Here is a 23083-nt window from a genome sequence, read left to right as displayed (position 1 = left end):
TTTTGTGCACTGCTGTGAAAGGCTACCTGAGATCATTCACTTGATGTTAAAGGTATGTTAATAGGGAGGTGAAATTACTTTTTATTTCAACTTTAAAAACAACACACAAAAATCATACAAATAGTAAACACAAAATTACTGTTGCTATAAGAAGCATTCCAAGTCAGAGTAATATTGCAATATGAGGAAAATACATACAACACATAAAGACTATGAAAGAGAGAAAGAGAGAAAGAGAGAAAGAGAGAAAGAGAGAAAGAGAGAAAGAGAGAAAGAAAGAAAGAAAGAAAGAAAGAAAGAAAGAAAGAACTTATTCTCATCTTCTGTTGCACATCTGCATGGAAAGTTAGTGGGACTATGCCTCCTGCCCTCTCTCCCTGACCCCTGTGATTTCAGCAAAAGTGATGATGGGACTTGTTCATGCAGAATTCCAAATTGTGTTCAAGGTTCTCTGTGCATACAGCTGTACACAGACAGAAGTCCATTTTGGAAACTTCTGCTGAGTATGTGGCAGTTGGGATCAGGGCCTGGAGAAAGCGCATGAGCCATGGCACAGACAGGATCATATCTCACAAAATAACTGCTGTCAGTGGTGTCTGCACATTTTGCTTCATAACTTTCATTATATGACATGGGTACAGGGGTAGAAACTTACTTTCTTCTTCTTCTAAAAATAAATCAGAGTCTCCTCAACACTGGCTCTGGGCCTGCTACTACAGCAGTATCCCCTGTACCACTGATCTTGGTAAACCCACAGAATAAGCTTCTAGCACATGTAATTTCACCTCTCAAGAGATCATCGCTGAAAGCTGCCATTTCATTTTTGCTCTAGTTCTCCCGTGCTTTGTTATTGTGACCACTCAGGAAAGAAAGAAATTGGGTGAAGTAGGTAAAATTTATTCATGTGAACCCCAAACCAATCTGCATAGGACACGCAAGATGTGCGATTTAACAAATAACCAAACTAGGTGAACCAAACCTTACATGAGTAAGAGGTTGCCCCTCTTCACACCCCATCCTTTCAGGAGAGTAGGGAAGCCTTCCTGCTCCACCCCCTCCTAGGGCCCCACAGCTCCAGGTAGGTGTTACTACTTGACCCCATGGGTACTCCCTAACCATACCAGCCAGTCCCACAGCCATGTAGTCAGATTTCCAGACTACACTCTTCCCCTATAACTGCTCACCAGGATTTCCCACATCTTTCTGCTAATGTGGCCAATTCACCTGTTTAACAACTACTCCCTGCTAAATACATCCACTGCTTCATCAGTACACTTCCATTTCATTTAAAGCTTGTCCAATCAAGTTGTGCACTGTGGCGATAAAAAATTTATACATGAGAGCACCAAGTAGATTTCAAACACTTCTAATCGAACATAAATGTTTGTAATAGTGAGAAAATTGGGGAAGTTTCATTAACATTTTCTCCTTAAGCAAATGTGCCTCCTTTCAGCAATCCTTCACATGATTTCCCCCATCATTTCTTTTCACCGGGGAGCCGTACAGAGAGATGGCATGCCACCCTGAAATATAGTCAAGCAGCAAAACGTATGCACATCTGTCAATCAGATAGTGGGAGCAGTACTTTATTCTGAGCCTCTTTGTAAATAGCTGGACGTTGGGTACTAAAAATACTGTTCTTCCTAGTGATAGAGATGTCATTAAGCAGTCCATAAGATACGATTATGTGAGGATGTCACTGAGCTCCTATGAAGTTCTCTCAAAGTGAGGACAATGTTTTCTGAATAAGATTTCTCTCATTCTGAATTAGCTTAGTTTTCCCTCAATTACATTAATTTACCACATAATGAGACATATATATTTATAAAAATGTGCTAAAAACGTAGCTGATCAGGGCTATGAACAATGAACCACTGTAAATGGGTAAACTTTAGAAAGCATTATTTTTCTGCTGAAAATGGAGAAAATTCAGCACATTCCCATTAAAAAGTATTTAAAAGAAAATTGATTTTTGAGCTGCAGAATCCAAATCACTATTGGCTTAGAGATGCCAAATCATAAAACTCACAAAGTAATTTTCAGTCATGTTTGATTCTGAACTTACCATCTTCAGATGACAGTCAAGGCTCTAATTAACTACACTGCTGAAAAAAAAAATCTTCCCTACTAGGAAATGCTAATGAAACAATAGTGATAATTAATCATGCCGGTTTCACACTCCTGTCCTGTCTGCATATTTAAACAGAATTTAATTGCCTAACTGACTTCAGAAAGGAAACTTAAACAGAATCTGAACTCCTAAAGACCCTGAATCCCAAACACTAGTATTGAAATGTGTATTTTCAGTTGTAGACTCACCCCCCCCCCAGACCAGACCCCTATATTCAAATATTTTTCAGGCTATTATTTTTCATGGTCCATAAACATATGGCAGAAATTCTCACGCACTGTGCTAGTAAGCCTCCCTAAGGGAAAGCACAATCAAAACTACATAAGCTTGCTAAAATCAAGATAATTGTAAACAGGTTACCCAGTAGCCTGATGCATTCTTATAGATAAACATGAGGCATAATCTGGTGCTACTGATTGGAAGCAAAGAAAACTAGTTTTTACAGACTAATTAACACTAAGTACTAGGATCTGATGCATTTGCAGAAAGGAAGTAAAACAGAAGGTTGTCATGCAGCATATTCAGAAGGGTGGGGGGAAGAGTCTGTGGTATATAGATATTCTCCAAGATTAGGAATGATGGGAGAGCAAAAAGATAAGAGAGCAAGATCCACTACAGTCTTCTAACTATAAACAGAAGGATATGTCAGTTTTGGTTCTCTCTGTTTCTCATTTCCCCATGCTTAACTTTGGTTCCCCATGTTTCTGAGGCACTTTGCTTTTTTTTAAAAAAAAATATTCATGCAAATTCATCAGCATTTTTGTGTGAATTTCTCCTCGTATATTTATGTATAGAGTTTTGACTAACGTACACATTTTTTTCATGCAATTTCCTTTGCTATACAGTGGTACATACCCTTCAGGTTACAGACTCCGCTAACCCAGAAACAGTGCTTCAGGTTAAGAACTTTGCTTCATGGTGAGAACAGAAAGCGTGCTCCAGCGGCATGGCAGCAGCAGGAGGCCCCTTTAGCTAAAGTGGTGCTTCAGGTTAAGAACGGTTTCAGGTTAAGTACAGACCTCCAGAACAAATTAAGTACTTAACCCGAGGTACCACTGTATTGCATTTCTGTATGTTATTTCAACTAATATTTTTATGCACAAGTTCCAATAATAAAAGCATGTTTGTAAGTACAGTTTGGCTGGAGAACTACATTGCAAATTTTGGACAAATGTGAATTTAGAAAGTTGGCTCTGTTTCAGTTCACATATTGTTTTGGGGTGTGTTTTGTAGATTGGGATTTAAATGTGCACAGATCTGAATGCCAACCCAGTAGGTAAGCCTTCTGCAAACAGATGTTCTCCAAATGTTTTCCCACTCAGTCCCAGGCAGTTTGATCAATAGTCAGGTGTGATGGAAGTTCAAGCCCAAAACATCTGGAAGGTGCCAGATTTGGGGGGGGGCATGAACCCTTCTCCTCCACACCAATCACCTTTGCATGAGCAGTCAGTAGGTACAGAAAATTTCTCCATCCATGCTATTTGTTATTGGCTTGATACTAGCATTTGTGAGATAGAAGATAGTTGGCAAATATTCCATTATCTTAATAAATACTTAAATAAGGGTGGGCTTCTACTGTAGTGGGCCTCAGTTCAAGAAAAGTTGCAAAATTGTAAGATCTGTTTCAAATATTACACCAAGGTTTTTTGAAACCATACATTCATATGGAGATAAATCTGGGAATAAAACTAGAAATTGTACTCACGAAATGCTCTATAGAATTCTTCCAGGCCTAGGTGCTTGTCACCGTTATAATCATCATATTTCAAGAGATCGAAAAGAGAGCAGTCAGACAGATCCTTGCCAAGCTCATCCTGTTTTATTACCTGACAAGAAAATTATAACCATGAAATTACATTGGAGCTCTAAGGGTTGAATGGAATAATTAAGTATTCCTAATATCATTTAATAGATCATTTTAAGGATGCTGTAGGGCAATGAACTAGAACTGTGTAAAGTCAGAAATTTCAAGTTGCTTTGTAATTATATAGTGCCATTCATAAAAAAATTAATACATTTTCATTGACTATGCACATTTAGATTTGGAATTCTATGGACATACAATAAGAGCTAACAATGAAATACAAACTATGCATTTTGGATTGTTGAAAGGCATTTTTTTGTCAGGATAATCAGTCTCATCTTTATTATAGATACTGCTCCCAGAGAACTAAGAGAGTCTAATATATCCTCATCATGCATGGAAGAAGAATAGCAAGCTCTTCCTTTCTGCCACTAGCATTCTAATGCAAACGTCAGAGTGTGGCACCTAATATTTCTTGAATGCAGTGATAGTTATCCAAGGGGAATTTCCTACCACTTCTTCTCCAGTATGTCACCCTTTCCCCCACTTCTTGTTTGGTAGACCCTCTGGAAATGCCTGAGATGTGGTGTGTGGTCTACTGTGAGAGCGAGGGATCTGGAAAAATCAGGCAACTTTATCATCACCATTATAGGCCACATAACTTTCACAGTTACTAAAACTACCTTTGTTGCTCTGAAAGACAACCTATATTGGAAAAGAGGTAGGTGAATTACGATCCCCTTGGTTGTCCTCAGCTTCTCAGCAGTTTTTGCTATAAATTATGCTGTCCTTCCGGACCACATGTATGGGTTGAGAATTAGAACACTGAATTAACGTTGTTTCTGACTCCATCTTATGAAAAGGTACCAAAAATTGCTGCAGGTTAACTGCTGTCCTGTCACATGGGAAATATCCTGTAGGAAATTCTACAGGGTTCTGCCTTAATTCCCGTGCTTATTAAATTTTACACAAAAATGCAGGATTAAGACTGTATGGAAATTGTTCATCGACATAATGATGATACCCAGATCTAATTCTCTTTTGTCTCTAGGATCATCAGAATCTGACTGTTGGTTCCATCTAGCTAAATATTGTTGCTACCAAGTGGAAGTGACTTTCTGGGATGTAAGACAGGGGTCTTTCCCAATGCTACCAGGGGGTGCTGAATATTGAACTCAAGGCCTTCTGAATGCAAAGCATGTGTCTACTACTCTTACAGACCTTGTGATAGGTACCTTTAAATGACTACGTAAACTAAGGAAACAACTGAATTATTACTGAAGTGATTACTGTCACTGCTCAGTCCATTTTGATGGTGAGCTCCACTCTGGGAGAGCCATCATTGCTGACACCTTGGAACCACCGGGGTGAAGACTGCAGCATAGCTAGCTGGTGTCCAGGAGCCACTGGCCCTGGCATTGAGACTGAGAACATCTCTAGGGCCAACACAGGATTTAGCCACTGACCTTGGTGCTGATTGATTGCTGCGACAGTTTATACAGCTCAGCTTACTTGACTGGGTGTGTGTGTGTGTGTGTGTTACAGGCACAGGGAAATGAACTGGGAAATGTGCATTGGGTGAAAATACTCCACTCTCCTTGAAACACAGCAAGAGAAAATGACCTCCCTGTGTTTTAAGCCACATATTCCAACCCTCCCTAAATTTGAGCTGAAAGTTCTCATTTCCCGCTTACTTAAATGCATGTGACACCATCATGTACCCGGATCTGAGCAGCTGCCTGGTGGTTTTGGTGTTACTTTTAAAAAAGTAGTTTTAAAACAATAAAGTTGAAGCAGCAGCTGACATAGGCTGTGAACACCAGTAAACACCAGTTGTGCAAAACAGACCACCTTTAAAGCATTTTAGCATTTGCTAAAACCTCCCTCCCGGCCCCCAACCCACTTCTCTCACACCAAAAATGTTTGCTGGATAACATTCAGTTCTGTGCTACAAATGTCAGTCTCTTGCAAACAAAGGCAGCTCCTTATAAGCAGAAAAAGCAATTATAATGTATTTACATTCATTCTGTTTATTTCTTAAAAATGCTGTCCATCAAAATTGGATGATAAAGAAAGCCTGCACTCCCCTCCTTTTTTTTTAGGTTAGTAAGGATGTTTCCATTGCAACTTTTCTGCTTAAAAATAAAAAATAAAAAATTCCTCGGTAAATTTACCCAACTCAGAGACAGACTTGTGTTTGTTTAATGATCCCAGCATGGAATGAGAGGCTAGAAGGTGCTTGTTCTCTTTCTGGTTTTGCAAATGAATGTTTATTCGTGGAGTTCAGAAAGACCACCAGGAATGTAATTTTATGTCCTTTGATTCTAAGTGTCTTACCTATCAAATGTGTCCTGATAAAAGCACAGTCTGAAACTGCCTTAGTATTCACTATTGCCTATGAAAAAGGGGCTCTGTGAAGATGGGCAAAATCAGCCTTCAGCTGTAGGACTCATTTTCTTTTGAGTATAATTTCCACAGCAGTTTCAGCACACGTAAAAATGCTGCTGGTTTTATCAAAGCCAAAAAGCCAGATGGGGGGATGCAGTGAGCTCCCCTTACCCACCCAATTAGGAGCATGAGAATTAGGAGGAAACATCTGGAGAGGCGAGGAGTTCTCTTTGTTTCCTTTTACGATTATATCATGCATTTTGTGTTTTATGCTGTAAACTGCCCTGTGGTCTCTTGGTGAAGAGTGGTATATAAATTCAAGAAAAATAATAATTAACCCCAAACCACCCCAATTTTTATGCAAGTTTTCAGATAGAGGCTTTTATTGTGGTGACATTTTTCTTCTCTCTGAAATCAGCTTTCTGCAATCTGTGCTCTCTATATGCTTTAAGCAACTTCTGCCACCCTGACTATTGGCCATGCTGCATCTGGTGAGAGTTGAAAACCAACAACCTATGGAAAGCAGCAAGTTGCGGAAGCTTGGTTTAAACCAGTGGTTCCCAAAGGGGGTGGTGCCACCCTCTGGGGGCTTGCTAAGAGGCAGGGGGAGCTGGAGGTGATGATTTAAGTGACTTTAAACCATTGGGAAGACATTGGGAAACAGGTATCACTTCATCAAGTCCATCCATCACATTAAGAATTTACTCAACAGTGAAATAGTTACTAAATGTGGTGTCTAAGATCCTTCCTGGTATCACTGGATCAAAATTTTGTTGAATTAATCCAACTAAATATATTCTAATGGATTTTGAATAAATGTGCAATCAATCACTACTGTTTCAAAGTTTATGGTGTTATTATCTTCCTTAGTGGGTCATGCAAACCTCTATTCTGAATAACAATTTTTGTAGGGTGGGGAGCGCTGGGGGTGAGTTTATGGAACCAAGCAGGAAGTAGCCTGAAAATGCTAGAGGACCACTGGTTTAAACCAAGGGTGGTGAATGTTTTTCAGCCTAAGCACCATGCTCCCTCCTGAGGTACCTTCTGGGTCACACGCCAGTGGTGGGGCCAGAGACAAAAAGTGGGCACAGCAACAGATGTGAGTCTTACACTGGGCTACATTCCAGCAGCCATGCCCATGTCATTTACTTCCCAAGTGTGCTGTCTTGGAAAATAGACAGGGAGGGACTGCAATGGCACCACTTTTCCTCCAGTAGGAGGGAAACCACATTTATTTCAAGGTGGTTGCTTCTGAACAAAACATACCAAACCAGTCAATTATGTATTATTTTGTAAAGACAGCACACATGTCTCCCACATAGCCATTGCTGGTCTGCTTATCATCACTGGGCTGCTATTTATTAATATTCAGTAACCACAGAAGGTGAAAAATGCAAAACGAATAAGCAAATACAACCATAGAATAATTAAACATCTTATAGCTGCAGTAAGTCAATATTCCTTTAGACGGTACTTTAACCATTTTTCAGTCAAGGCTGGCAAAATGATTTATGTGTATATGTATGATTTGCTGAGAGTTGTGAAACTGCATCTATTTGTTGCTGTTGAATATTTGTATATTCTCTTCCCGGGAGCTCAAGGCTGTCTTTGCTTTTATCTTCATAACGGCCCTGTGAGGTAGGCTAGAATGAGAGCTGGTAGTTCAGACATCAAAGCTGTGCAATAGCACATACTTCAGAGTATGTTTTGCCTGTTAGTTATCAAGGTTGGAAACATGCTTGTTTCATTTTGGTATTTTGTTATAAATGTCCGGACTGTGAAATTCTGTGGTTAAAGCAATTGAGCTGCTTTGCTGGCTTTTCTTTACATCATCTCTGAATGGTGTTACATAGCAATGGTGTTGCTGGGGCCCTGCTGGATCAGGCCAAAAGCCCATCTAGTTCTGTTCCCACAGGGACCAGGGAAACCCACAAGCAAGTCCTGTGTGCAATAGCACCCTCCCCTCCTGTGGTTTTGCGCAACTAGTATCTGGAAACATGCTTCTCCAGCCATGGAGGCAGACCATAGCTATTGTGACTAAGAGCCACTGATAGCCAGGAGTGCCATGCATTTGTTGAATGCTCTTTTGAAGCCATCCAAGTTGGTCGCCTCTGGTTACAGATTTTTCATGGTGCGCACAGCCCCCTGGAATTAATTAAATCTGTAACCAGAGGGTCCACTGTATATTTATAGCGTGCTTTTCTATCCAAGAGCTCCAGCTTGTGCACCTTTCTCTCCCCCCTCTGTTTAGAAGACATCTGAAGGCAGCCCTGTTTAGGGAAGTTTTTCATGGCTGATGTTTTAATGTATTTTTAATCTCTTGTTGGAAGCTGCCCAGAGTGGCTTGGGAAACCCAGCCAGATGGGTGGAGTATAAATATATTATTATTATTATTATTATTATTATTATTATTATTATTATTATTATTATTATTATTTGCAACAGCCTGGTGAGGTAGGAGAGAGACTTTGTGCAGGGCATCAGACAATGACTTTCTCTACACCCCTTGCCACACTGTCTAGCCCTAGGAGTCTTCATAAGGGAACTGTTTCCAGAGGAAGAACTGGGGTGAGAGACTTTGTCATCATGGGGCAGTTGATTGACACATGTGCTGCCCCACCTCCAGCCTGAGGCACCTTTAGAATGGAGTTGCTGCTACAGGCATTATGTGTAAGTGTCTTCTAATGAACCAAATAGATTGTGAGTCATGGGGAGAGCATACAATCAAGTCTGTAAAAATAATGTGTCAATTTGTTACTGGCCAGCATACATTTGTATATATCCTTGTCTGCGCACAGAAGGGTCACACATCAGTCTGTGCTTTCTGCATGCCATTCCTGTGAATGTGTGAATAAGCTTTGCTTTTCATTAAAATATATTTCCTTGGTAACAAAACAAATGCATGAATCACTGGTAAAGTACATTTTACCACTGTGTCTTCCCATAAAACAACTGGTACTCTAAGTATCCACCTCTCAGCATTAAGCAGTCACATTGACACCTGCAATAATTGAAACTGAATTTACAACTATGCAAGGAATTGTAATTGCTTTCATGGCATAGAAAACACGCAAGTAAATTTGTCTCACCACAGATTCACAGGGGGACTTTCAGCATGATAGCCCTTGATTGACGATTATATTTAGGGTCTGATTCTGTGGGGTTGTAAAATGCCCACAGTGCCTACTAAGCACTCCCATTACCAGATGCTTTGGGGATTTTATTACACCAATAGATCAGAAAGGGAGCGACAAGATGAATCCTATTAGCCACAACCTATAACCCAGAGTTTTGACGGAACATAATGTGCTGTTGACCAACTTTGCTGATTTAGATTGTGCCCCACAATCTATTTATGCCAAGATATTGTATATAAAATTAATCATTCCTCTATTCTGGCTTATGTAATTTGTGAATCACAGGGTTAACTTGTTTGAAATACCTAGCTATCTTTTTATTCTTTTTCCATTCTTTCCTTCCTCCCAAAAGAGAGCCCAGGGCAGCTAACAACGTAAAATAGCAAAGACACCTAAGAATAATTTTAAACAGCAAAGAAACGACAATCACAACACATCACAAAGATAATAGCGGATAAAGCTTCTGATAGGGACCTGACACTCATTATCTCACCAAGATCTGGACAAATAAATGAGTTTTGATTTTGTGTGTGCATGGCTGAAGCAGGGGGACAACCTGATGAGATGATGGAGTTCCGCAGATGGGGAGCCACCACAGATAATAACTTCTATCATTGCAGTGTACAGGACTAGCTGACTCTTGGGGTCTGTTCCAGCTCTACAATTCTGTGATTCTATGTTACCATCCATCTCATGGACCATGAACAGGGCCTCTCCCACTAACTGAAAGTTTAGGATGAAAGGTACTTGGGAATATGTTCCTTCAAATTTTGGATCCAAGGTCATTTAGGGTTTTGCTTCTTAGCATTAACACCTTGAACCAGGTACAGCAGCACAACAGCAGAAGCCAGTATAGAAATCTGGGGTCTGGAACCAACTCCACTTTCCTCTGCTTCCTAGTTGATCAGCCATCAACTGGGTGGTGCATAAAATATTGTTATCCCTGTGTTGCATCTGGGATTTATTGAGAGTGCTCATTCACGTATATTGAAATAATAGGGGTGGTAGAAACAAATGGCTAATGGGAGAATGTTCTTCCTGACTCAACAACAGATCAGATGGTTGTGAGACCACCACCAATCTCCTGCTCACAAGGGAGCCCCTCCTTCAACCATGCCATCCAAGCTGCACACCAAATCAGCACTAGGAACTATGCATTCAGTACTAAATTGGATTATCTAGAACTGGGTCCAACTGCTTTTTGCCCTTCCCTTGGTTTGAGTCATATGGACAGCAACATAGGGTCTCTTTCTATGGAATCTGTGCCTACCTTATTCAGGAGTGGGGACAGCTGTAAAAGATAAAACAGTTGACATTTTTCAGACTTCAAATTTTAGTCCTACATAGCAATATGATCTCAGTACTAAGGCATATCAATAATGTGAGTGATCATAATAAAGTAGGTTGAACAGATGCTAAAGGACACTACCTTGACCCAGCTATAATCAAGTTTATCTACAGCATTCAGCAAATATTTCTTACACTTTACTTCCACGGCTACTATTCCAGGCTGGTTCTGCTTGCACAAAGGCTGTCAATCATGTAAAATGATATCTTGGATTTGTAGAGTACACAGATGGCCTAGGACGAAATGACTAGCTATCATTTGTCTGAGAAATAAAGATGGATTTATCCTCCAGTCCCTGTGATGTACAAACAGAGTGAATTAAGTATCTACAGGACCTTTTATTTCTAATGTTATGAGAATATTTGTATAGGTAGTATTTGCTGCAATCAAAGACACAAGAGCCCTGATTATACTCCCACAAAGCTATAAATGCAAGACTTTTAGGAGCTGAAATAATATGTGGTGAGGAACAAACTGATCTCACTTTGAATTTTTTTAAAGAGTGTTAAAAACAACTGAAACACTTGTGATTACTCTTTCTAGAAAATGTTCAGAGCCAATATGGATCGGAATGCCAGTTGCTGGGATCCACAAGTACAGACTGTGCAAACATAGTGTTGGAGTAGATAGGATTTTGACCCGACCCAATAAGGCTCTTCTTATGGCCTTATGTAATCTCATGGTGAGATCTTATCATATGAAGCAACAAAAATGTAACTAAAGCATTTACCTGTGTCAGTTCATTGCTGTCCACAAGACCATTGTTGTCTGAATCATAATATTTAAACATCTGATCCACCAATATTTTCTTCAAAGCCATTTTATCTTCAACACTTCTTTCTCTTGTTTGTAGCATGTATCTTCTGTTCTGGAGATCCAGCAAAAAGTTTTTCATCTTATTGTAGTCGATTGACTTACAGTTATCCCCTGCCAAGATAATAACATATTTAAGATTACTTGAATTAGATCTTTAAAAATTGTTTCCTACGAAATGCAGGCTGTTCCTGTTAGCACAAATGCTACAATTGAATTTTGACCCTTAAGCATGTGTAAATATGCCTAGATCAATATAGATATTAAACAATACATTCAAATGGAAAAAATGGTTTTTTTTCAGAATTGTGCAGTGAAATTGGGCTTTGTCCATATGTGAGATTTCCAGCCAGCAATTCAACATATGCTTAGATACAATAGTTATTTTCTAGAATAGTGTGGGAATTAGTGCACAGCATAAATATCAATAATTAGCATAAATTACAACAATAAGAAGCTAGAACAATATGACAGCATTAGCGCACAAGGAGTTAAGCAGTTCAAACTTGGTTGATGAAAAGCATGTGCATAACAAAATAAAGCAACTTAAAATTCAGTTTGAGAGAAAAGCGAAAAGTTCCACTGAACTTACTCAATGAGAGTTCAATTTTCTACTTTAAAATGTCAATACAATTACCCAGGTAATCGTTATGCATGTGAGTTTTACTCAGAGAATTCAATCACTTCCTAATGATGACATTTTTCATATGTCTTTGAAAATAATTTCAGTTCTAAAGTATGAAGAATGGGTCAATTACAGAAGCTAATAAGGCTCACTAAACAGAGGTAAAGGGGGCATTCAGAAACCTGTCACCATCGACATGTCAAGCTTCTTTCACATAAATTATATTTTATGGAATGAAAAAAATTATAATTAAAAGCCATCAGTTACATCCATTATTTATTTAAAAATAGCAATTAAGTTCATACAGAAGAAATGTATGGCAAATTAATTCTGGTATAGAGAGGGCATCATTTTTTAGATTAAATGACTCACAGTGATTAGCGAATTCAAATAAGAGACAACCTTGCATGCTCGATTCCAATAAATGGATGATAAGTAACTATATATATATATATATATATATATATATATATATATATATATATATATATATATGATCCCTGGAGCCATTCCAGGCAGTCTGTGGGTTAGGGGGAACCCAGAAAAAAACACCACTATGGCTATTTTAGAGGCTCAGTTCTAAAGCTCATTGGGCTAGTTGACCTTGGGCTTGTTGCTCATTTTCAGTTTAACGTACTTCATAGAATTGTTGTGAGGATACAATGGGGCAAGAGAGAACATTGTACAGTCATGTTGTTGTTGTTGTTTAGTCATTTAGTCGTGTCCGACTCTTCATGACCCCATGGACCAGAGGTTAAAGTCGCTTCAGGTTGAGTGTTTTCAGGTTGCCTTCCGCGGCGACCCGGAAGTAACGGAACTGGTTACTTCTGGGTTTTGCTGCTTGTGCATGCACAGACGCTCGAAATGACATCACAGAAGCGGCGAATCGCGGCACGCACAGATGCGGGTTGCGTTCTGCTCTGGATGTGAATGGGACTCCGGAACGGATCCCGTTTGCATCCAGAAATACCACTGTGTGTTGCTTTGTGCTCTTTGGAGAAGAAAGTGGAATACAGATCCAAAAATGAGAAAAAATAATAATTATATTAATAGTACATATAACATATAAATACAAATAAATAATATAAGGAAGGGCTGTGACTTATTTATTCAGTGGTAGCTGGTGGAAAACTCTTCTGCAATTTCATGTTGCTGTACTTCACTTATGAATGCACAAGAAAATAAATGATGTTCCAAAACAAACAATGATATTTATCTTACATGTTCCACCTGTCCTTTTATTTCTAGAGTAAATAATTTAGTGTAATTGCACCCTCTCCGATTGCATGGAGCCTGGACAGCCCCGTGGTTTTCCACGGATCTGAGGGCAATGAAACAATCACTGAGATGGCTAGAGCGCCCGTGGCGGATAACTCATTTTGAAGCTGACCGGACACGGGTTAGAGCTCAATGTCGAGCCTACCAAGTGGCGGTAGCAACGGCAAAGAAGACTTTCTTCACCGCCTCTATTGTATCTGCAGAAAACAGCAGCAGGAGACTCTTTCAGGTGGTTTGCAATTTAGCGGAACCACCTGCTACATCGGGGCCCAGTATGGGCCACATGATCTCCTGCAATGATTTTGCAAAGTTTTTTTGCAGATAAAGTCACTAAAATTCAGGAAGAGGTAGACTCTACTGTGGGAGCAGGGCCGGGGCGGGAGAGTGCTAGAGTCCTGTCTAGTCAAGTTGTGTGGGGTCAATTCCAATCTGTTACTTCCGAGGATGTGGACAGGCTGCTTGGACGAGTGAAACCAACCACCTGTCTCCTTGATCCTTGCCCACCCTAGCATATAAAAGCTAGCCGGGAAGGGCTGGGTGATGGGCTTCACGGGATGGTGAATGCTTCACTCTGTGAGGAAGCCTTCCCAGACCTGCTGAAAGAGGCGGTTAACAAACCGCTTCTTAAACAACCATCTTTAGATGCGGCCAATATGGCCAACTGTCGCCCAGTCTCAAATCTTCCATTCTTGGGCAAGGTGATTGAGGAAGTGGTTGCTGAACAACTCCAGGCACGCCTGGAAGAAGCGGACCATTTGGATCCCTTCTAGTTGGGATTCAGGCCTCATCATGGGACTGAAACTGCCTTGGTCACACTGGTCGATGATCTCTGGCAGGCTAGGAACAAAGTTGAGAGCTGTTTCCTAGTTCTGCTGTATCTCTCAGTGGCTTTTGACACCATCAACCAGAACATCCTTCTGGATCTTCTAGAGGGGCTGGGAGCTGGGGCACTGTTATACAGTGGTTCTGCTCCTTCCTCCTGGGCCATGTTCAGAAAGTGGTGGGGGGGGATGAGTGCTCAGACCCCAGGGCTCTCACTCGTGGGGTGCCTCAGGCTTCTGTCCTCTCCCCCATGCTTTTCAACATCTACATGCAGCCGCTAGGAGAGATCATCAGGGATTTGGGCTGGGTGTTCATCAGTATGCGGATGATACCCAGCTCTACCTCTCTTCCAAATCAGAACCAGTGAAGGTGGTGAAGGTCCTGTGTGAGTGTCTGGAGGCGGGAGAGGATGGATGGCGGCTAACAGATTGAGGTTGAATCCTGATAAGACAGAAGTACTGTTTTGGGAGGACAGGGGGTGGGCTGGTGTGGAGGACTCCCTGGTCCTAAATGGGGTAACTGTGCCAGCTGTGGAGCCTGGGAGTCATTTTGGATTCACAGCTGCCCATCGAGGCACAGGTCAATTCTGTGTCCAGGGCAGCTGTTTATCAGCTCTATCTGGTACACAGGCTGAGACCCTACCTGCCCACAGACTGTCTCACCAGAGTGGTGTATGCTCTAGTTATCTCTCACTTGAACTACTGCAATGTGCTCTATGTGGGGCTACCTTTGAAGGTGACCCGGAAACTACAACTAATCCAGAATGCGGCAGCTAGACTGGTGACTGGGAGCAGCCACCGAGACCACATAACACTGGTCTTGAAAGACCTACACTGTCCCGTGTATTTTTTAAACAAGAGAAAAACAACTACCAGACTTTTAGAAGACATCTGAAGGCAGCCCTGTTTAGGGAAGCTTTGTATTTTAATATTCTGTTGGAATCTGCCGAGAGTGGCTGGGGAAACCCACCCAGATGGGTGGGGTATAAATCATCATCATCATCATCATCATTATTGGTTTGGAATCTTCTCTCCCCTGCTTCTCCCAATCGTACAAGAGCTACAATCTCAATGATTTGCTAGGCTTTCTTGCTTGTCAGGAGTGAGGAAAATCCATAGGAACTGATGCAAACTTTAATTAGAGAAGGCTGAAGTGTCCTCTACTTCTATTACTGAATATGATGATGATGATGATGAAAGATCAACAACAGCTAGACAAAAATTAACAAGGGTTTGTTTGTTTGTTTGTTTTGCTTTCCCCTGTCCTGGCAAGGCTTCTAAATACCTTGTGACAGGCAGAAATCCAACAGAGACAGTGATGAGAGAACCTACACTTGTTGAATTTTTAAGCATGGGAGTATGATTTTATTTCCCTTGGGTAGAAATGCTTTAAAGACACTGTGTTTTACCTGAGATTAAAAAATGCAGTTGTTTGGTGCAGAAGTTTTTTTGTTTCTTTAAAGGCAGATATTCAATGGGTACTAACCTCCCCATCATAGTGGCAATTTCACAGAATAGCTGTGTTTCGGTTTCCACATTTGGGGGGAAGTCAAGATTAATCGGGTTTGCATTAAACTGTTAGCTGTACCAACCTTCTTCCCATCTCTAATTATTATTAAAATAAACCTGCTAAACAAAACTAGTCACACTGAGGAAGACACAGATATAAATTCTGACTTTTCCTGAAGGATACTGGATACTAGTCACACACACAAACACGCACTTGCGTAGAGCATTAGGTCACCAAGACACTTTGTTGCCTGAGGGAAGGCAAGATGGTGCCAGACATCTACTGGACTGGATGTTGAACCTTACTTCAACAGTGGCAATGGGGACCATGCCTGATAGCTCTGTACTCCAGCAACTCATCACAGTTGCTTGCCCTTTAGCATCTGCCACTTGAGGTGACTGCCTCACTGCTAATGGGAGGGACCACCCAGTATGCATACAGAATGTGAACTGTTAATCAAAATGGTTTATTAAAACCAAACAAACCACCCAGCCACAGAAAGGCAGACTTGGGAGCTCCTATGATTCAGGTGCTTTTTGTTATGTTTTTCAGCCCTTGTAAGGTTGATTTATCTACCTTATCTGGATCCAACCCATTATGTTTCTTTATCACATCTGTTAGGAAATATATTAGATACTAGCAACAGTTAAACATACTATTTTGATAGAGCGTTTCAACATGATAATAGCAGTAATTTCCTTCAGCGAGTACCTGTTCACTCTGAACATCACCCAGCCTTGGAATTACAATTCTAGTCATGCTACTAAAGAAGCCATCCAGCATGTTTCCCATCTCAGTCAGAAGCCTATACAAATCAAGTCAATATTTAAACAACTTGCCTGAAAGCCTGTCATTATTCTCATAATGTACAATAATGGTGATAGTTTAGTGTAAGGGGGGAAGTCTTGAGCTAGATCATCTGCAATCTATAAGCACACAATTTCATTTTCCATTTTCAAAAGTCAGGTAGCAGTCCTGATTAAGATGCTCTCATTTCCAGCTATTTCCCACAGAAATGTCTGTATTTGATTGACCCCAAGTAATGTTATTTCTCCCCCTTTCTTTCTACACCTCACTTGTACAGCATGGAAATGACATTCTCAGTTTTACCAAGAAGAGAACATACATAGCCACTCACTGTAATTTTACAAATTTCCAGAGGCTTTAAAAATACTCATAAAAGCTGTATTATTTTGGTCTGTGCTCATATGACAAGTGAACTAACATGACTTAATATAAGTTTAGAAGTGTAATTAGAGAAAGAACTGAATTTTCAGAGATATTGCAGAGTCTCTCTTTCTCTCTCTTTCTCCCCTAATCCACCATTATTTGTGGAGAAGACCATGAATGCAATCCATAAACTGTAATGAAAGTTTACATCTTACTGGAATTATTAGCACTGAAGGGCCTGACATGTACCATTGTGATGGAGGCACTCAACATTCTGTGGCCTGAGTACAATGGCAAGCAATTTATTGTACTGCTTGCAATATGGTACCGTTTTACTTGCAGTATCATTAGCTATTATCCATCTACCAGCTTTCAAGTTATTTATTCTAGCACTAATACCTTCAACCATCACTTAAGGTTGATTTGATACCCACCCCCTTGTTTCCAATGTAAAACTTTCCTCACTCCTTCTTCCCTGGTGATGGGGGACCGAGGACACCATTTTGTAGTGCACCTCAGGTATCAAAATGTCTTGAGCCAAACCTGCTCTCAGTCTAACCTACTTCAGAGTACTGTTGTGAGGATAAAAGCAGTGGTGGCCATGTGTGCTTCACAGAGGTCCTAGGAGGAAGGTGAGATAAAAAGTGTAATAAAAAAAGGAAAGAGCGGGTTAAATTTTAATACTGAAAGAGGCAAACCAGTGAGCAGGTAAGGTGGTGGATAGTTCAGCTCACCTTACCCACACACTTCTTAGACCACCTACTCCCCATTTTGTATGTGAACAAAGAAGACATATGATCAAACATGTCTGCCTCTGTCATGTTTAATTTGGCCATGAGAAACAAACAGGTCAAGTTATAGTTTACCTAGTCTGGATACATAGAAGAAGGGGGAGAAAATTGGCCCAGGATTTGCCAAATGGTTGATACTAGTCCTCCTATGAAGAAGCCAATTATGTGGTTAGTTGAAGCATCTCCAGCCTGCACTGCTCATCAGTAAAGTAGTGGCCATTATTTTAAATCCCACTCCTTTTTGCCTTGAAAATGTTCCACATACTATGGCAATTGTTTGTTGAAAGATGATGACTTCACAAAGCGTGTTCTCCTTAAAAAGAGAGCACGTGTTGCGGTTGGGGCCGGCATAAACATTCCTAGTTGCCAGCCAGGCTGTGGCAAGGGAATTGATTGGATTGGTGGCTGTTGTTACTAAGGAAAATTTAATGTTGCCAATTAAGGGGTGGGATCAGAGGTTATTTATACTGGGTCCACAGAGTGCTCCTTTCTCTTTCGCTGTGGACACCGGATCACCCGCCCGCCCTCCCTTTGAAAGGGCTTTTCGCTTGGCCTTGCTATGCCTGTCATGGGGTCGTTCGCCTTAGTGCGGGGGCCTAGTAGGAATTTACCTTTTGGCTGATTAGTGTGTGCCAATCGGGTTTTGCCTACTATGTAGCAAATCGTCACAACTTGTAAGGTTGGCGGTTAGGCATTGGTTAAATTGATTGGGAGGGGTATGGATTGGCTGTGCCTACCCCTCCGATGCTGCTGCGAAATGGGAATTCCGTTAAAGGAATTCTGGGGCTTACCATCCCCTTGTCCAAACCCCTGGAATCGGGTGCGGGCCGGGTAAGACCCCAAGGCGCATTGCAGGGAGGAACTGAAGGGTCTGTATCGCAGCCCCAGTTGCCCTGCTTGTTCCTCCACACTGACTTACGCTGGAATCCGGGAGTCAGTGCTATCCCCCAAGGCGGGGGGGGATAGCTAGTCATAACCAATGCCTAAGCAACCATTCACAATATTGTATGATAATAAAGTTGTGGCCAAAATTATGCCAAAAACCTTAAACAAAAATTATGTGTGATGTGTGAGTTTTTGGGAAGGGATGTTTTGGGGACCTCAACACGCAACACCATATTTACAGAAAACAAAATGAATCGTTGCATTTTCTCTGCATTGCCACTTCTAATGGCTAGTTTTTTGTCTATTCAACCCCACTTTTTATAGAGGCTGTTCTGTTTGCTATACATTACCAGGAAATAAGCACAGTTAGCCAGTGATGTGACATACGTCAGTGGGACATACGACAAAGTGAAAAGGACCTTGAGAAGGACCAGCATGACTTTTTGTCTAGAATTTAATGTTAGTTCTAGTCAATATTTTAAAATGGTTTGGTTTTCTACTAAATCACTGTATGGTTAAATGAAACACCTAATGGAAGTTACTTCTGCTAACCTCTCCATCCCGTGTTCTTTTATAATATTTTTCAAAGGTTCATTCAAATGATTCATAGATTCAAGCAATTTGTGTTTTATTTTTTCCCCGTCTATGCCATAATTTGTTTCTCAATACTTGAGATTTATGTCATGCTTTTTTATTGGCTTCAAACAGGGGGCTGAGATCATAAATCCACCTTTCCCCCTCATACATATGCAAAAACAAAGTTATGACAGTGAACCAACAAGAATGTCACTTTACTCCTTTTCTGTATATGAAGTAATTATTCAAAACTGGTGCTCTTTTGTCATAGTACAAACACAAAGGAGCATATTTGTTCCCTTGTGTTTCATAAGCCACTGCATCTTTGTGGCAGTAACTTTTGAAACTATTGTAAGGTAATGATTCAAAGTGCAATGTAGGTTCCCCCCCCCTCCATGAGTGGGCTTCAAACTAAGATGCTACACATAAGCAAGTACTAAACAATATTCTCTGTTTGTAAGGTTAAATACAGAATTAAATACAGGACTATTTATAAAAAGGTATGAACTGAACAATATACAGCCATTCTTGTGAATATATGTGTTACTGATAAGATTAAAGGAAGTGGGTTCAAAGAAGTGGTACAGTTTGAAATCTGTGTGAACTTCTGGGCATTTCCTGTTTCCCCTGGAAAATCAATCTATGCTATTTTCTGCTTTATTGATTTATTTACCAATTACATTTATATCTCACCTTTTCCTCTCAGGAGTTCAAGGTGGCATATATGGTTCCTCTTCCTACCAGTTTTATCCTGACAACAACCCTGTGCAGTAGGTTAAGCGGAAACTAAGTGACTGGGCAGAGGTCAGCCAGTGAACTTCATGGCTGAATGGGGATTTAAATCCAGGTATTAGTGTAATACCCCAACCATTAGACCACATTGGCTCTCAACACAGACTACTGCAGCTGAACAGAACTTCAAAGTTCTTTACTGATTTTCATCCAAAGTCGGTGTTGCTATTTTGAACTTTTACTGACCAAAATAATCTAAGTTCAAAATTTCAAAATATTTCTCTTAGGTTTTCCAAGACTGCATGCAGCAAACAAATAAGGGGCTGCTGATGTAAGATGGAGGCCTTGTCCAATATTCATTACTCAAAGTCTTCTGCATAGTAGATATATGGTATTATACTTTACAATTAAAAAAAATCACTTTGTGAAGGAAAGGGTGTAGGCATTTGGTCAAAACTGGAAATGCTCTTCCTAAAGCAGACTGCAAATCAGGAACCCAATAAGGCCAGTTCGCAACCACTCCCTCCTGTGAAGGAGAGCGGCTTTGTTAAGCTTTGGCTTACAGACCGTAAAACTTTCAATTTTAAAATAGTAATGCTTTTGTTACGCTCACAACTGAGGTTTTTGAGTCAATAAAATCTCCCTATCAATTGATGCAATAAAATATCAGTTCAGCTTGTAACTGAACATATTCAGAATAGAGATCATTCTTATTTGGGGAATAACATTCCCAGTTTGGAAAGCAAAAAGTGTTTTTTGAGCATGTTTGGTTGATAAACAGAGAAACTGTTTAATACAGCAGTGCCAAACATTTCCAAAACCCCCCCCCCCCACAAATTCTTTGCTGACCTTTCGTTGAATGAAACTTTCATGAAATGAAACTTTCACAAAAGATTGGGGGAGAGGTGAGGATACATTTCTGTTTGTTTTATTTAATAAAACTTACAAGGGAATCACTCCAAAGGCATTCCAGGAAGGGGTTGAAAAAGATTCTGGTCCTGTTGGGAAAGCTGCATAAACAGATAGATGTCATGGCTACTAATATTGATATCTTGGGAACAAAAGTGGGCATCAGCACAGAAGTTGATCTGGCACAGGAATCTATCCTAACTGAACAAATGGATGAATCGGAGAAGGAGAAAGTTGTTGTTGTTATTGAATATTAAGCAATACAAGGGGGAGCCTCAACCTTACAGATGCAAATGGAGGATTACAAGTTGAGGCCCTATATGACTGTAACTAGAAAAAGCCAGATTATAAAGATGGGAGCCTGGCCTGGTCTGGAAATGGAAAGTTGGAGAGATTCCCTTATTCAGGGATCAATTGACTTTTGGGATATGGACTTGGGCCAGGAGAAGATTGGAGCCTTTGGGGCCTTTGGATTTGGAGGAATTGCGAAACAAGATTTGGAATGCTTTATGGGCCCTAGTTTTAACCATGGAGACCTGGCCGACTTATTAAGAAGGAATAAAAGTATTGTTGGGTTGGAGCATCCCCGAGATCTGCTTGTTAGTATCAAAGATCATCAAGAAGACCGGCAGAAGGGACGTAAAGAAGAGTTAAGAGCCTCGGATATAAGATCTCCAGGTTGATGGACTGTTGGGGGTTGATGGAAGTGACGGCAGGGGCCGAGACCAGGGAGAGGAGACGGTGGAAGAAGACTGGGAATTTAAAGTGTATATAAGGAGACTTTAAAAACTTAATGAGGGATGGAAAAATCGTGGAATGAAATTTTATGACCCTAGGGGAAATGTTTTTAAGAGATCAAGCTCAAATATATTAATTTTAATGAGAAATAAGATTAAATAAAGTAAAAATGGTTTGTTAACTGGTGAAAGAAGAGAATGTAAAATTACAGTATATTAAGATAAATTATTAGGATAAAAACAAAGATGAAGGATTTGCTGAAATATTTAATTGAACTAGAATACAAAAAAGGGAGGTGTGAGGAGGTCAAGGGAATAAGCTAAGGAAAGAAAGTTATGTAAAGGCTTGACTTGTTCTTTTTTAATTGTATGTATCTTTTTTCCCCTTCTTTGTTTGTTTTATTCTCTTATTTTTTTTCTTTTTTGGATGTGATTTGCTTTTAACTTGGTGGTTTTTTTTCGTTTTTTTTTTCTCATGTAACCTTTAAAATCTTAATAAAAATTTATTTTTAAAAAAAAGAAAAAGAAAAAGATTCTGGTCCTCTCTGCCTTTGAAAGTGAACCTTCCCATTTCACAGCCCTTGGGCTCACATGTGGATCAGAATGTTAGAAGCGGAATAATCAACAGACCAAACTACACACGTCTGTACTGTACTTATGGGGACAGCCATCTTCCCCCCTGTACAATTCCACAGGAAGGTTCTGCATATTAAGATGTACAGTCATTTTAAAAGCCCCCCACCTTTTTTTTAACTGCACGACTATAGAGTTGCCTTAAGCAGCTTCCAGTGTTGAAAGGGTTAAAGGAAGAAAGAGGCAGCCCATGGACCATCTCATTAACGTCTTCTTGTAAATGTGGGCAGTTTTTTAAAGGATTTTTCCTTAATAATAATAAATCCTATAAATGGGACAAAACAGAGCCAGGTTTGGGGGTTTTTTGTTGATTTTTTGTGGGGGGATGAAACCAGCTCAGGGTGGACATAAGTGTGCCCCACCAGCTGGAAGGAGAACAAGTCCACAGCTTTCAGCTGACCACCCTTTCTAAAAGAAAAAAAAAAACCCTCAAAATTTAGGGGAAATTCCTTTCTCTGCAGTATAACAATGGAAAAACCAACATCCCGCTCTGGTGGGATGGTAATATTTTCAGGAAACTTGGACCAGAGGAATTCATCCCAGCCTTTGTTTTGTAGCTGCCTGTTAAACTCCTTACTGCTGAAATTCTTGTTGACTGCTGTGAACAACATAACAAGCCTCCATAACCAACCTACATCTATCTCTATTTGGGTCAATTCTCTCATTTATTCCTTGTAAATACGAATGTTCCTCATCCCAACCTAAACACCTCTCTTGTTTCTGGGAGTATTTGTTTTGGCAGTTTCCAAGTGTCTCTTTGCCATGTCTAGTGCTGGGAACTACAATTCCTCAGGG

General features: G+C 40.3%; 1 protein-coding gene across 4 annotated transcripts in view; it reads right to left on the bottom strand.

Moving 5' to 3' along the window:
• Positions 1 to 23083, bottom strand: part of FSTL5 (follistatin like 5) — a 359747-nt gene that overhangs the window by 144210 nt on the left and 192454 nt on the right. For 2 of the 4 annotated variants that reach the window (XM_081875293.1, XM_081875295.1), the window contains exons 5-7: positions 11539 to 11735; positions 10731 to 10751; positions 3837 to 3957 (exon numbers count right to left, since the gene is read on the bottom strand). In XM_081875293.1, the coding sequence (XP_081731419.1) occupies positions 3837 to 3957; positions 10731 to 10751; positions 11539 to 11735 (339 nt within the window). The remainder of the gene's footprint in view (positions 1 to 3836; positions 3958 to 10730; positions 10752 to 11538; positions 11736 to 23083) is intronic. The other 2 variants (XM_081875294.1, XM_081875296.1) reach the window with 1 other exon arrangement.

The sequence above is a fragment of the Podarcis erhardii genome (assembly GCF_964252035.2).
Source record: "Podarcis erhardii genome assembly, chromosome: 9".
In the NCBI taxonomy this organism is placed as follows: domain Eukaryota; kingdom Metazoa; phylum Chordata; class Lepidosauria; order Squamata; family Lacertidae; genus Podarcis; species Podarcis erhardii.
The sequence above is the reverse complement of the archived record's forward strand: the minus strand, read 5'-3'. Positions and strand labels throughout refer to the sequence as shown.